The 14,173-nt window shown below is 51.6% G+C and overlaps 2 protein-coding genes across 4 annotated transcripts; one reads left to right on the forward strand and one right to left on the reverse strand.

Moving 5' to 3' along the window:
• The first annotated feature begins 3,472 nt into the window (after positions 1-3,472).
• On the forward strand, positions 3,473-7,178 carry Tuba4a (tubulin alpha 4a). Its single transcript, XM_042679232.1, has 4 exons — positions 3,473-3,573; positions 5,286-5,508; positions 5,776-5,924; positions 6,139-7,178. Exons 1-4 carry the CDS (start codon positions 3,571-3,573, stop codon positions 7,108-7,110), a joined length of 1,347 nt encoding a protein of 448 aa, XP_042535166.1. The 5' UTR covers positions 3,473-3,570; the 3' UTR covers positions 7,111-7,178.
• Positions 7,179-8,507: 1,329 nt separating this feature from the next.
• Positions 8,508-12,105, reverse strand: Stk16 (serine/threonine kinase 16). 3 transcript variants are annotated; one of them, XM_042679234.1, is made up of 8 exons: positions 12,001-12,105; positions 11,460-11,634; positions 10,684-10,903; positions 10,037-10,170; positions 9,744-9,864; positions 9,526-9,621; positions 9,071-9,192; positions 8,508-8,949 (listed from the first exon to the last, which is right to left on the reverse strand). In XM_042679234.1, the coding sequence occupies exons 2-8, from the start codon at positions 11,543-11,545 to the stop codon at positions 8,811-8,813; spliced, it is 918 nt and encodes a 305-aa protein (XP_042535168.1). In that variant the 5' UTR covers positions 11,546-11,634; positions 12,001-12,105; the 3' UTR covers positions 8,508-8,810. The 3 variants fall into 3 exon arrangements, with proteins under 3 accessions (XP_042535168.1, XP_042535169.1, XP_042535167.1); XM_042679235.1 differs by lacking the exon at positions 12,001-12,105 and adding an exon at positions 11,836-11,973; XM_042679233.1 differs by lacking the exon at positions 12,001-12,105 and having other exon boundaries at positions 11,460-11,803.
• Positions 12,106-14,173: the final 2,068 nt, after the last annotated feature.

Here is a 14,173-nt window from a genome sequence, read left to right on the forward strand (position 1 = left end):
AGTGGCTAGGATTACAAGTGTGAACCACAAGCACTCAGGCTTTTCTTCCTTTTTCACTTTTATCTTAGGAACTGCTTTAAGGAGAAGCTTTTTTCTCTCTGACAAGAGAAGGGGGTGGGTGGGAATGTGGCTTAGTGGTAGAGCACTTGCCTAACATGCATGAAGCCCTCAGTATCACATAAACAGAAAAGGCCAGAAGTGGCACTGTGGCTTAAGTGGTAGAGCGCTACCCTTGAGCAAAAGAAGCTCGTAGACAGTGCCCAGGCCATGAGTTCAAGCCCCAGGACTGGCAGAAAGAGAGGAAGAGAGAGAAAGACGGAGGGAGGGAGGGAAGAAGGGAGGGAAGAAAGGAGGGAAGGAGGGAGAGAAGGAAAGGGAAGGAGGGAGGGAGAGAGAGGGAGGGAGGGAGAGGATGGGGAATACAATGCCATATGAGGACCTGGCATTTGGAGACTGCATCTATCTTGTGATCATGAGAGAAAATGTCACAATGCCAGAGCAGAAAGCTGGAAATACCGGAGTTATTGGTGACATCACTGAATCAAGCCCGGAACTGCCCTACCCAGTGATTTTAATAGGATAATGAATAGCCTCATTGTTTAAGCTACTATTAGTTATGCTTTCCATTATCTGCAGCCAAACAATTCTAGTAAAGGAGAAGAAGGGAAGAAGAAAGAAATACAATCCTAGATACTTAGCATCTAGATTCTTAAGCACTTGGGTTTGAGTGATGTTGTTCACTTAGACTGGAATACCTGGAAACAGGTTTGTCAAGGAGTGGATGAGGGCAGAAATGGCAGGTTCCACTGTGACTATGCTCTGGGCTTTCCGATGGTGATGTTAAGAAGGCAAATAGAGCCGGTTGCTAGTGGCTCACACCTAGCTATTCAGGAGACTGAGATCTGAGGATCACAGTTGGAAGCTAGCCCCAGGAAGAAAGTCCATGAACTCTTATCTCCAATAAACTACTCAAAAAAAAAAATCCAGAAATGGCACTGTGGTTCAAGTGGTAGAGTGCTAGTCTTGGCCCAGAGAGGCTCAGGGACAGAGAGACCAGGCCCCAGGATAGCAAGGAGGAGGAGGAGGAGATATAGGAGGACGTGGCAAACACATGATTCTGAAGTCCAAGGATTCAGAAATGCAGACAGAAGTGTGAATCATCAGCATATCATGGACATGCATGGTTTTATTCTTTCATCATTATGTTAGGATGTAGGCTCTCAAGTTCTTTCTGAAGAGTCTAAATGTTGCTATTGTGTGTGTGTGTGTGTGTGTGTGTGTGTGTGTACTTGGGGCTTGAACCCAGGGCTTGAGCATTGTCCCTAAGCTGTTTTGCTCAAGACTGTTATGCTACCACTTGAGCCAGCTTTTTCTATGAATGTAGTATTGAGGAATTGAACCCAGGGCTTCATGCATGCTAGGCAAGTACTTTACCACTAAGCCACATTCCCAAACCTACAGTAACTTTTTTTTGGGGTCAGTCATGGGGCTTGAAGTCTGGGCCTGGACACTGTCCCTCAGCTCTTCAGCTCAGAGCAAGAGCTCTACCACTTGAGCCACAGAGCCACTTCCAGTTTTCTGAGTGGTTTATTGGAGATAAGAGTCTCAGGGACTTTGCTGCTTTGAACCGTGATCCTCAGATCTCAGCCTCCTGAGTAGCTAGGATTACAGGTGTGAGCCACCTTGAACTTGGCCTGTGCACTGTTCCTGAGCTGCTTTTTGCTCAAGGCTAACATTCTACCACTTGCAGTACAGTGCCACTTCTGGCTTTTTCTGTTTATGTGGTACTGAGGGATCAAACCCAGGGCCTCATTCATGTAAGGCAAGCACTACATTTCCAGCTACATTTCCAGCCCCTACAATAACTTTTTATAGTGGACAGTTAAACATATACCCTAAAATGGAGATACTATAAAACCCTTAGCTGGGCATAATGGCACACATTTGAAATCCCAGCATTCAGGAGGCTGAGCAGGATAGTTAATTTGAGGACATCCTGGGCAGCTTAGTGAGGCCATGTCTCAAAAATTAATAAGTAAATACACAAAGCAAATCTCATATCACACCTTCAAAATCAAGGGTTCCAGAGATTAATATGGGAGCATCTTGGGGTAGGGAAATTACTCTGCTACCACAGTTGTTAAATGGGAATGCAGAGCCTGTTTTCCCACAGTAGACTAGACATCTTGGATTTTACATGCAGAAGAGCCTGCTGGCTGAGACTGCTGTTCTTAGTCCTGCTTGCAAGCTTGCCCCACGCTTGGCATCTGGGAATCTAGTTCTTAGTTTTTTCTGGTCAACAGTTAACTGATAAGGATGGATCGTTTTACCTAGACTGTGTCAACAATAGGGCTTATGCCAAATATCTGCTTTCCTTTTAGGAGTCTGGAATTTGGGTACCAAATTGGGTATCATGTGCCAACTAGCACACGGACTCTGTCTCCTGAATTTTGGGATAGCTAAACAACAACAACAACAAACCCCCCAAGTACAGCAAGTCAGAGAAAGCAGAAATAGCTTTTGAAAAGACCCTTTAAAAAAGAAAACGACAGGTGGGCACCGGTGGCTCAGGCCTGTAATCCTAGCTACTCAGGGGGCTGAGATCTAAGGATTGTGGTTTGAAGCCAGCCCGAGGAAGAAAATCTGTGAGTCTGATCTCCACTAAATCTCACACACACACACACACACACACACACACACACACACACACGAAGGAAGAATGGCTTCTGCTGAAAATGCCAAGGGCTCAGCGAGGTTAGGGCACTTGCCAAGGCCTTACGGGGCGCTCTCCTGGCTCCGGGCCGCGCTCCGCAGCTCTGGCTGGAAGGCAGGCAGGTGGCTGTGTCGAGGGCTCACTAATAGTGACGGCGCTGATGACGGGACCACTGACCCGGGGAGCCGAGGCGGATTTCCCGGGTTGGGCTCTGCGGGGGCTCGGCTCGGTGGGACAGTCTAAGGGATGGGCACCCTGGGGCTCAGGCTGTGCAGCTCTCGGTCCTCGACCGCCCGGCCAAAGCCTGCGGTCCCCGCCGGGGACCAGCAGACGGCGTGCGGCTGGAAGGGGGTCGAGGAGGTCCAGCCGGAGAAGCCGCACAGCTGGGCAGAGCCTCCAAGGAGGCGGGCCTGGGAGGACACCGGCCAAGGCTGCGGGCAGCCACCTCATCGGTTCAGCCCCGCGTCCTCCAAGTCGGAACACCTGGACCAGCGCCCGCACGACGCCCGTGCAACCGAGCCGCGTCCCTTCAGCGCCCCCGCCTCGGGCCCGCGGAACCTGGGGTGTCGCCTCAAAAGGGGGAAAGAAGGGGTAAAGTCCGAGCCGTTCGGTTTCCTCCGAACCCGACAGGTGAGGGTCCAGGGCGCGGCAGGGGAGGGAACCCGGCTGGGCGCAGCCCCTCGAGGCGGCCCAGGCTTTGGGGGCGTGGCCTGCGGGCCTCCCTGCCCCCCAGCGGGCGGGGGACGCGCGCGCCCCGCCTCCCCGACTTATAAGGTCGGTGCGGCACTGCAGCTAGCGCAGTTCTCACCGAGACCCGTCACCCCGACTCAACGTGAGACGCACCTTCCAGAATCATCATGGTGAGTGCGGCCCCACCGCGATCGCGCCGGTGCCCGAACTGTCCGTCTTGTTGGGGAGAAGCTTCCCTCCGGGGATGCTCGGGGACCCTCCACCCAGCGTCCCGGGTCTCGGGGAGGTGGAAGGCGTGTGCACTCCCGCCAACCCCTCCTGGTGACTTTGGCCTAGTGCGTGGTTCACCTTCCGAGGCCAGGGGTAGGAGATGGGGTGGAGTTCTTCACGAGCCGAGGGGAGCCCTGCTGGCACTCCCCTCCTCCCGCACCAGACGTCTGCGCCCCAACCCCCTCGTGGGGAGTCACGCGATGCGGTCTGTGCCCAGTCCTTTGAGTCGGAGGAAGGCCTGCCTGGCTGCCCCTGCCCCCGTACCCCTCCCTGCCCCCTAGTCCCAGGAACCAGCCGAACACGTGCTTGGGGCAAGAAGGTGAAAGAGGGTCAGGGTACTTGGTGCGGCATCCCCTCCTTCCCCGGACTTTGTGCGTCTCCCTCACACCCAAGAGCTCCCCCTCCCGTGACTCAGCACCCCGCTTCCGAGCTGGGAGGGATGGCGGGAAGGGGGTCCGGTCTTGTGAGGCCAGCTGTCCCCTCTCCTTCCGGAGCGCGGGTGCGCGGAGGACGGGCAGAGACAGCTGGCGCTGGACGACAGCGCCGGCCGAGGCCAGGTTGGGAGGGGGGAGAGGTGTGTGGGGAGGTGGTATTTATAGCCCTGGAGCGGGGGCGGAAACCCAATCCCTGATTTTGGCTGGGAAGTAACTGGAAAGACTCCCGAGGGAGAGCAGAGGTAGGGTCCGGGTGCGGAATGGCGCTCACCCTGACCCCGGCAACGCAGGTGTTACCTCTGGGGCCTCACCGCAGGTTCCGCTTCCTTTTCTGGGTATTTAGAAATGTTCCCCCCCGCCATCTCGTTGTGGAAGGGAGGCGCGCGGGCCCTGTGGACTTCGGTGCTGCAGGGGTTAATTTTGGATTGTCAGGGACTGAGCCTTAAGGCAGGGAATGCCCCAGTATCCACAACTCTCATTGCCCGACCCAGCTGTCTGTGCTTACCAGCATTACCACTGCTAATTCTGTGCCGGCTGACGCGGTGGATGGAGGTGGTGAAGCCACCGAGATGGGGGTGGGGGGTGGAGGAGGGGAGAGGAGCCAGATGGGATTTAAAGGTGGGGGAAGAGGGCATCCTGATGACGATTGTGATCACCTGACACCAGATTGGAAGGCTGAGACATCAGCCTTTGCACATAGGAATGGAGGGGAAGGTGTCAGAAGAAATTCTAGTTGTTCATCCTCAAAGCACATAATTTAACCAAGTAAGGAGACTCCTCGATGTAAACCAGAAAAGCCTTACCTCCTCTTGGGCTCTTTAGAAGCTGGGTTTATGGACAGCAGAGTGGCAGCCCCTGGGATCTCTTATCCTTGTCTGGGTTACTGCAGCGCCTGCCTGTCTCAGGTGTGACCTCTCTGCCCTCGCTGAATGTCCTTTGAATGGGGAAGGGTCATTTAGGAATCCCAAATTCCCCATTGAAAAGTTGGTCTACATGCCTGCCTCCAATCTGGGGAGTCCTGGGCAGGGGAGCCTGGAAAGGCTGCTAGCCACTTCTGACCTCTGCCAGCCAAATGAGTCACACAAGCTGGTACATGATAGAGTAGTAGAGAGGCTCATGAGGTGAGGGCTGGGGGTGCAGCATCTATGTTTCAACTGACCCCTCTTTTTATCCTTCAGCGTGAATGCATCTCAGTCCATGTGGGGCAGGCAGGTGTCCAGATGGGCAATGCCTGCTGGGAGCTCTATTGCCTGGAACATGGGATTCAGCCTGATGGGCAGATGCCCAGCGACAAGACCATTGGTGGAGGGGATGACTCTTTCACCACCTTCTTCTGTGAAACTGGCGCTGGAAAGCATGTGCCTCGGGCCGTCTTTGTGGATCTGGAACCCACTGTAATTGGTGAGAAGATGGGGCATGTTTGAGGGAGGTGAAAGGTTTCACTTTTGAGAGGGCATCTAGACCAGTTTTCCTGCTGTTGAATATTCCCTGCCAGTTTGGCATGGGCAGTGAAGGTCTGAGTTTCTCTCATACTCTCATATCTCAGGCTGGCAGAAGGATGAGTTAGCTCTTCCATATATCTAGATGCGGTTACCACTCTGGGGGGGGGGGGGGAACCACACAGCCTGTGTTTTTTTTACCCTAACAATGTGATGTCTGTCTTTTTAGATGAGATCCGAAATGGCCCATACCGACAGTTGTTCCACCCAGAGCAGCTCATCACTGGGAAGGAGGATGCTGCTAACAACTATGCCCGTGGTCACTACACCATCGGCAAGGAGATCATTGACCCTGTGCTGGACCGGATCCGAAAGCTGGTAAGAATTCAGCCTGGTAGTGAGGGAGCTTTATGGACTATGTTAATGGTCAGACCCCTTTTATAAGATCATCTCTTAACTGCACATGTTTTAGAATGTGATGCCAATATGAGATACCCTTTCATTTTTGCCTGACCCTTAAGTATTGTAAGCTTCATGGAGCTTTTAAGAGAGTTCCTCAGTCCTATCTACATTGCTTTTTCTTGTCTTTCAGTCTGACCAATGCACAGGACTTCAGGGCTTCCTCGTATTCCACAGCTTCGGAGGGGGCACTGGCTCTGGCTTCACCTCTCTCCTGATGGAACGGCTCTCTGTGGACTATGGCAAGAAATCCAAGCTGGAGTTCTCCATCTACCCAGCCCCCCAGGTGTCCACAGCCGTGGTGGAACCCTACAACTCCATCCTGACCACCCACACCACCCTGGAGCACTCAGACTGTGCCTTCATGGTGGACAATGAAGCCATCTATGACATCTGTCGCCGCAACCTGGACATCGAGCGCCCAACCTACACCAACCTCAATCGCCTCATCAGCCAAATTGTCTCCTCCATCACAGCTTCCCTGCGCTTTGATGGGGCCCTCAACGTGGACCTGACCGAGTTCCAGACCAACCTGGTGCCCTACCCTCGCATCCACTTCCCCCTGGCCACCTATGCGCCAGTCATCTCTGCAGAGAAGGCCTACCACGAGCAGCTGTCGGTGGCAGAGATCACCAATGCCTGCTTTGAGCCTGCCAACCAGATGGTGAAGTGTGACCCAAGACATGGCAAGTACATGGCCTGCTGCCTGCTGTACCGCGGAGATGTGGTGCCCAAGGACGTCAATGCCGCCATCGCTGCCATCAAGACCAAGCGCAGCATCCAGTTTGTGGACTGGTGCCCCACGGGTTTCAAGGTCGGCATCAACTACCAGCCTCCCACTGTGGTTCCCGGGGGTGACCTGGCCAAGGTGCAGCGTGCGGTGTGCATGCTGAGCAACACGACCGCCATTGCTGAGGCCTGGGCCCGCCTGGACCACAAGTTCGACCTGATGTATGCCAAGCGGGCTTTTGTACACTGGTATGTGGGTGAGGGAATGGAGGAGGGTGAGTTCTCTGAGGCCCGGGAGGATATGGCTGCTCTGGAGAAGGATTATGAGGAGGTGGGCATCGACTCCTATGAGGACGAGGATGAGGGAGAAGAATAGACAGCTACCTAGAGCCTATTCAGTATGTTTATTGCAAAATCCTTTCGAAATAAAGTCTCTTTGCATGACTTCTTGTTCTCTTTGAATGATGAGTTTCTGTTGCTTCCCCATTAAGATTGCTGCCATCCTATTTGCTGCTTTTCCCTCCCAAGGCTTATGGTGAAACTTGCCAAGGGGCCCTACCAGACCCAGGAAGGACAATTGAGGGACCTTCATGCAAGGTCCCAGAGGAGGGAGGAAATGAAGATCAAATCCTGGGTTTATTTGTCCAGCTACACTATTGAAAAATACAAGTCTTCATTTCCTTCCAAGTAGAACTTGATGTCCAGCAGTTTGAGTTGGACTAAGACCCTGTTCTTCCTTTGCATCTGCATTCACCAACTCTGAAACCAACACTTGGCCCTGGCTCCTGTGTACACTATGAGGGTTTGGGAATGGGGTTGGCCCGGCCCAAGGTTTCTGGGCATGGAGCCATCTCATAAGCCTGGGGGATGGGCAGGAACAAGAGCAAGCTAGTTTGTGCTATTGCACCTTTTAGCAGCTTTGCTGGGGCTATGCCATTACAAGTCAGGTTTGTCTCCTCTGTGCTTTCTTTCAGCCCCAGCTTCCACATCAGCTGGTGGGAGCCTCCTGCCTGGGCCCTGGGGAAAAATTCAGCTTTGCTAATAGGCACCCCAGGACCCAGGCTGACGTCAGCACATGGGGGTGGGCATGGTTGGTGGGGGAGAGGAAGCTTCGATCTCAAGAGTAGATGGCAACCTTGCCCTGTGTCCCTGGTGATTCAGGAACACAGTGCCCTTCCTTGGGGAACAGGACTCAAGCACAGCTAAGGCAGGGCGCCTGTTTACTCAGCAGAGTAGGCAGGAAGTGGCTGCTGGATAATGTCACACAGCACTAGCCTCATAAATTATTAACCAAGTGTAAGCCAGGAAAATCAGGGAAGACGTGACCCAAATGGCTGTCAGTTCCTCTCCCCTTTCCCCCAGGCTAAGGATGGGAGGCCTGTTACCCAGCCGTCCCAAAGCTTCCTCAAGTATCTCCACCCATAACTCCTTGGCCTGGCAAACTGGCTAGGCTGCTTTGACTCAGCTACCCACACAGCAGAGTGAAGGAAGGAAGGAATTATTTGACTTTGCTTTAAGGGAACCCAGGTTCCAATTCTTGGCAAAAGTAGAAGCCAGATCAAGCAGCTGTAAGTTTTGACTAAGGATAGTTAGACCTCCTCAGTGCCAGCCCATCTGGTCTCAGGTAAGGATACCTGCCTCCTTAAATGAAATAATGAAATCATTATTGTACCAGGCCCTCTTCCCAGGATGTTCTCTTGGAGATGGCAATGACACTCTAGGCTCATTGCACCCCTTTTCTCCCTCCAGACACACTGGTACTAAGAGGCATACCAACCTGCTTTCACTTTATTCTCCTGTTTAGATATTCTCCTGCCCCCAAATTTGGATGCAGAACATGATATGAGCCCAGCAGTCCAGCTCAGAGCTATATAACATACTTTGTTCCACTTTCCCCACCCCACCCCACCCAGAGTCAGCCCCTTGCCCAGAACAGACATGGGATTGAGATATCGTGGTCCCCACCCCTGTCCTCTGTAAGAGCAGTCCTAGTAGAAATGACAAGAGTTCCCATGATAATGAGAGCCTCTTTCCAAATCACAAGGGGCCACCCTCTCCACATGGCCACTGATGTGTTCATATTTGAGTGGTATGCTGGCCAAGAGTTGGAGGCTGCAGTGCCTCCAACTGACTGAGGAGAAGAGGAATGTGAGGGCGTTGTTGGGGGTCCACAGTCATCATGGAGGTTAGCAGCTGCCGCAGGGCTGAAGAATGCCTGTGGAGGGAAGAGGGCAGGCAGGGTGACTGGAGAAAAGTTAGCCCCTTGCTAAGACTCCAACTTAGCTAACCCCAGGGAAGAGTCTGAAATGCTGATGGTCCTTTTCCTGCTGACTCACCTGGGACTTTGTGGGATGTTGAGTTGGTTCTGAACAGCAAGGGCCACACTGTCACCCTTCTGGAACACCATGTCATAAGGGCCTTCCCCAAACATCATGGCATAAAGCACACAACCTAGAGACTGAGCATAACATGGTTAGTCCTCGAAAGGGGACCAGTAGAAAGAATACCTCTCTCCTTTCTGCTGGGTTAAAGGATACTATGTAAACTAAACCGCTAAGGCTCAGAGAAACTGCAATTAGCTGGAGGCTTCAGCGTTGACATTGAGCTGCCCCCACCCAGTTTAGTGGTAGGGATTAGACCACTTCCTGAGCAATAGTTTGACAGTTCTCAGAAAGGAAGTTGAGAGGTATGGGGACATATGAGGTTCCTTACCCCATGCAACAGAAACCAAAGGCCTCCTGCCCTCTAGTCCACACTAGAACTTTCCCCTCTGTACCCACATGCTCCTCACCCACACATCAGTCCGCTCATCAATGACACAGTAGCTCTGCACAGAGAAGAGTTCTGGGGCCCGGTAGGAGATGGTGCACCTCTGTGCTGCCCAGTCCTGGAACAAGTAGCCCAAGCTCAGAAGTGGGTCACAAGCTAGAGTCATATAACCAAATTGGGGCATCCACCAGAAGGAGTTAGGGATGGGGAGCAAGTAGGAAAAGTAATCTAGGGACTTACTTGCAGCGCTAGGGCCTGTCGGGAGCCCTCCACATGAATACGTGCTTGATTCATAGAACCTAAGTCCATTAAAACTGGCTGCTCCTCATCTCCAAGCAAAATATTGGTGGGCTTCAAGTCCCTGGGGAAAAGTAAAGGTGAATATCTGTGCTAAGAGCACCTGTGGACAAGAAGTTGAGAATCCCAGTAAGTAAAAGAACCATGGAAGCTTTCTCTAGGAGGAAAACAGACCGGTTCTTTTGTCAAGGCTCTTCCTCTTAGTCCCAGCAAGTATATAGAGCACTCCCACTAACCTGTGAGCATAACCTTTGGCATGAATGGCCTCCAAGCCTCTGCAGATACCAAGGAGCAGCCGAAGGATTTGATCCTCAGTCAGGAAATTGCCTTGATCCTTCAGCCTTTCTATTTCATTCCACAGTGTGCCTCTCTACAACAGAAGTTTTCCTGCAGTTGAGATGTTACTGAAGTCTTTGCTCCCTGGGCCTAATCCTTACCCTAGATCAAAGCCTAGCAACTCTTTCACCGAATACATCTTGACCCCATTGTTCTACCTGGGTTCCTCTAAAACACAAACTGACTTTTTTGTTTCTTGACATGGTCTACAGGTTTGCTTCAAACTCACTCAGTAGTCCAAGTTGGCTCTGAATTCTCCATCCTCCTGCCTCAGCCTCCAGAGTGCTGAGATGACAGGCATGTACCATGAAGTCCAGCCATAAATTTCCTTTCTCCCCCGTCCAGTACTAGGGAGTGAACCCAGGCCCTCACATATTAGACAAGTGTTGTACTATTGAGTCATGTCCCCAACCCTAAATCCCAAATTCAATGTGGCCAAAGCCAGGGCATAGCCCCTGTTCATACAAGCTTGATCAGTTCATACAAGCCCACTTGGTAGGTAGCTCTTTCGAAACCCCCTCCCACCATAACAAGAAAGCTTTCTTACCTTGAAGAAAGGTAGCAGCAGCCAGGCCTCATACTTAGCACCCCGCTCTCTCAGAGAGTAAGCCATGAGGTGAAGGATGTTGGGGTGATGAAAGAGGCGATGCATGTTTGCTTCTCTCTGGGCCTCCTCCCGGTCCTGCTGCTCGTGACATAGGATTCGCTTCAGGGCGTAGAAGTGTCCATCATGTAACCCTTCCACTAGGTCCACATAGCTGAACCCACTGTGGGCCAAAGGGGTCAGTGAAGGACCATGGTCACCTCCCATATAGCCTGGACCCCGAGGAGTTCCCTGGGGAGAGGGGGGGTTAATCTCTTCAAACTGAGCAGAAACCCTCCCCAGATGTGCTCTAAGAGAAGTTAGAAAATTTTTACAATTGAGCTCTTCTAGAGTAGGGACACAAAAAGCACTAAGGTCCTATAGTCCTAACAGTGCTCTGCACATGACAGATGCTGGTAAAAGTCAATATTTATAGTCAAATAAAGTCATTATTTATCAAGTATGACCAGGGAACAGGTAAGACATTTTTGCAGCTAATCACACAAGTCCCCTCAGTGAAGCGTTACAATCATCTCTATTGAGCAGATGAATAAACCATGGCTTACCAAGGTCACACAAGGTGAATCTAAGAGGCCTGGGTTCAAAATCCATTTCCTGACCCATTAAGGTGAGGTAGTGAATAGATATTAAGCCCTTGTCCCCCTAGCATGTGCAGACTGACTGTAATCCCTCACTGACCATTACCTTGAGGACTGGCTAAATAATTTCCAAACACTCACCCCTCCCCCAGTTTCTGGATGAAGAGGTAACGCTTATTGTCAATGATGACAGTTCCCCGTGAGCAGATACACAGTGAGTGGCCCATAATGTCTCAATCATTCTCCTCAAGGATGGTCTCTGGTCCCTGGTGAGCGAGCTTTTCTAGGCGATGCACTGAATGCCCAGCGGATCATGCTAGAAGGAAAACAACACAAGTTTCAGGTCCCGCACCATCCAGATGGTTCCTGGAGTAGCACTGCGGAGACCTCAGGCCCAGGCCTCAGAACCTAGATTCCCATCTGAAGAAGACAGGGCCTGGCATCGCTGTCTACAAGAATGCTGGGATCAGGCCATGCCGTGTCTTGTCCAGAGAGGCTTCCTTCAACCCCGGCCCACCTTCGGATTGGGCCCTGCTCCCACGCCCGTCTAGTCGCAAAGGCGACACCACATATGGTGGCCCTAGAGGAGGTGCAAGGCTTGGGCCCGGCTCTGGCAGAGCCCGCTTGCCCGCCTCTCGGCGCGGAGCCCACAGCCTGCTGGCCGGCACTACCCCACACTGACCTGGCTCGGGCCGGAACGAAGAGCCTGGGACCGGAAGCCGTGCAGACGTCATCACTCCGCGACGGAGTAACGGTCTACCGTATCCTAGCAACTACTGGGCATCCGGAGGATGTGGGAGCTTCGAATTGTGAGGCTGGGGGCGGGCTAGACCCGGGAGAGGGTTTCCCCACTTGGCTCCAGTAGGGGTCAAGCCGCAGGCACTTACGCCAAAGGGGAGCAGAGCCGGGCTCGGCCCGAGGCCCCCAGGACCTCCTGCTCCCAATGACGGAGGTAGGAGGCCTCATACCTCCCGCGCGCTGGGGTCAGAAAGCGTCTCACGACAGCCCCGGGAGGGTCGGGTGCTGGCGGCCTGGACCCGTGGATCTCATACCACCTTCAGGGCCCAGGCCCGTATCCCACTACCCTAGTGTCAGTGGTAAAGAGTTCGCTTGAGCAGGTTTTTAAGTCTGGTCCCATTAGCCTCCTAGCTGTTGGAGCAACAGCAAGTTACTTAGGTCCTCATTTTTCCTAGCTGTAGAACAGACCCGATATAATACCGCAGGGTTAAGTGAAGGAACTGTGAAGCCTAAGTGACTAGTTCCAATCTCAGCTAAACTAGTTTAGCCTTGGACAGGCTGCTTAATATTTCAGTCCTTTAGTTTTCTTATCTGTAAAATGAAAATGGAATTTCATAGAATTGTGTAAAAATTGAGATGTAACGTGCTTCACACAGTATCTGACACAGAGCCCACAGTAAGTGTCAATAAACAGGAATAGGGCTGGGAAAATGGCTCAGTGGTAGAGCGCTTGCCTTGCATGCCTGAGGCCCTGGGTTTGATTCCTCAGCACCACATAAGCAAAAAGAAAAAAGCCAGAAGTGGTGCTGTGGCTCAAATGGTAGAGTGCTAGCCTTGAGCTGAAGAGCTGAGGGACAGCACCCAGGCCCAGAGTTCAGGCCCCACGACCGGACCCCCCCCAAAAAAAATAAAAAATAAACAGGAATAAATAGTCATTACCCTGTTCCTTCTCTCCCAGGCTTGGAATTATGAAAGCAGTAGGAATGGAAATTCACAGACGCCCAAAGCTTGGTACCAAGCAGTAGTCTTTGACAGTTCTTGCCTAGATAGGGATATGTTATACAGACACAAACACACCCACACCCACACACAATTTTTTTGTGCCATTCCTGGGGCTTGAACTCAGGGTTAGGGTGCTTTACTACTTGAGCCACAACTCCACTTCTGGCTTTTTTGGTAGTTAATTGGAGATAATTCTCACAAGCTTTCCTACCCTGGCTGGCTTCAAACCACAATTATCACTAACCACAATCCTGAGTAAATAGGATTACAGACATAAGCCACTGGTACCTGGCTATATATAATTTGGGGGGGGGGGGGTCGTGGAACTCTGAGCGCTGTCCCTAACCTCTTCAGCTCAAGGCTAGTGTTCTACCACTTGATTCACAGTACCACTTCTGGTTCTCTGGTGGTTTTTGCTGGAGATAACAGTTTCTTGAAAAGAAAAAAAAAAAAAGAGTTTCTTGGACTTTCCTGCCTGGGCTGGCTTTGAACCATGATCCTCAGATCTTAGCCTCCTGAGTAGCTAGGATTACAGACATGAGCCACCAGCACTGGGCTATTTAATTATTAAACTGATTCAGAACTCTTCAGGAAAAAAAAAAAAAAGGTTGTTCTTGTAACCTGATTCCTTGACTTCTACATCCATGATCATAGTGAAGATTTTTCCTATGATTTCCATTTGGTTCTGAAGTTGTTTCAGTCCTTGCTTCTGACAATCATTTAGATTTAACCCACTACATACCAGGCCCTGTGTTAGATGCTGAGGATTCAAGGTGGACAAAACACTCAAGTACTCAGGGAGCCTAATCTAGTAGAGCAATGCTTCTCAATCTTAAATATGCTTAGGATGGCCTAGGAATCTTGCTAAATTACAAATTCCAATTCTGTAGGACTGAAATAGGACCTGAGAGTCTACATTTCTTTTTTCTTTTGAAGGGGTGGAGACATTTGAACTCAGGGCTTGCACTTGCTAGGCTCTGCTATATGAGTCCCCAGCCCTATTTCTCAGGCAGGGTTTAGCCTTTGCTTGGGACCGGCATCAGACAGAAATCTCCCAACTTCTGCCTCCTCGCAGCTGGGATGACACGCATGAACCACCACATTCCTGCAAGAAC

The sequence above is a fragment of the Dipodomys spectabilis genome, unplaced genomic scaffold, assembly GCF_019054845.1.
Source record: "Dipodomys spectabilis isolate Male_0828 unplaced genomic scaffold, ASM1905484v1 ptg000051l, whole genome shotgun sequence".
NCBI classification, from domain to species: domain Eukaryota; kingdom Metazoa; phylum Chordata; class Mammalia; order Rodentia; family Heteromyidae; genus Dipodomys; species Dipodomys spectabilis.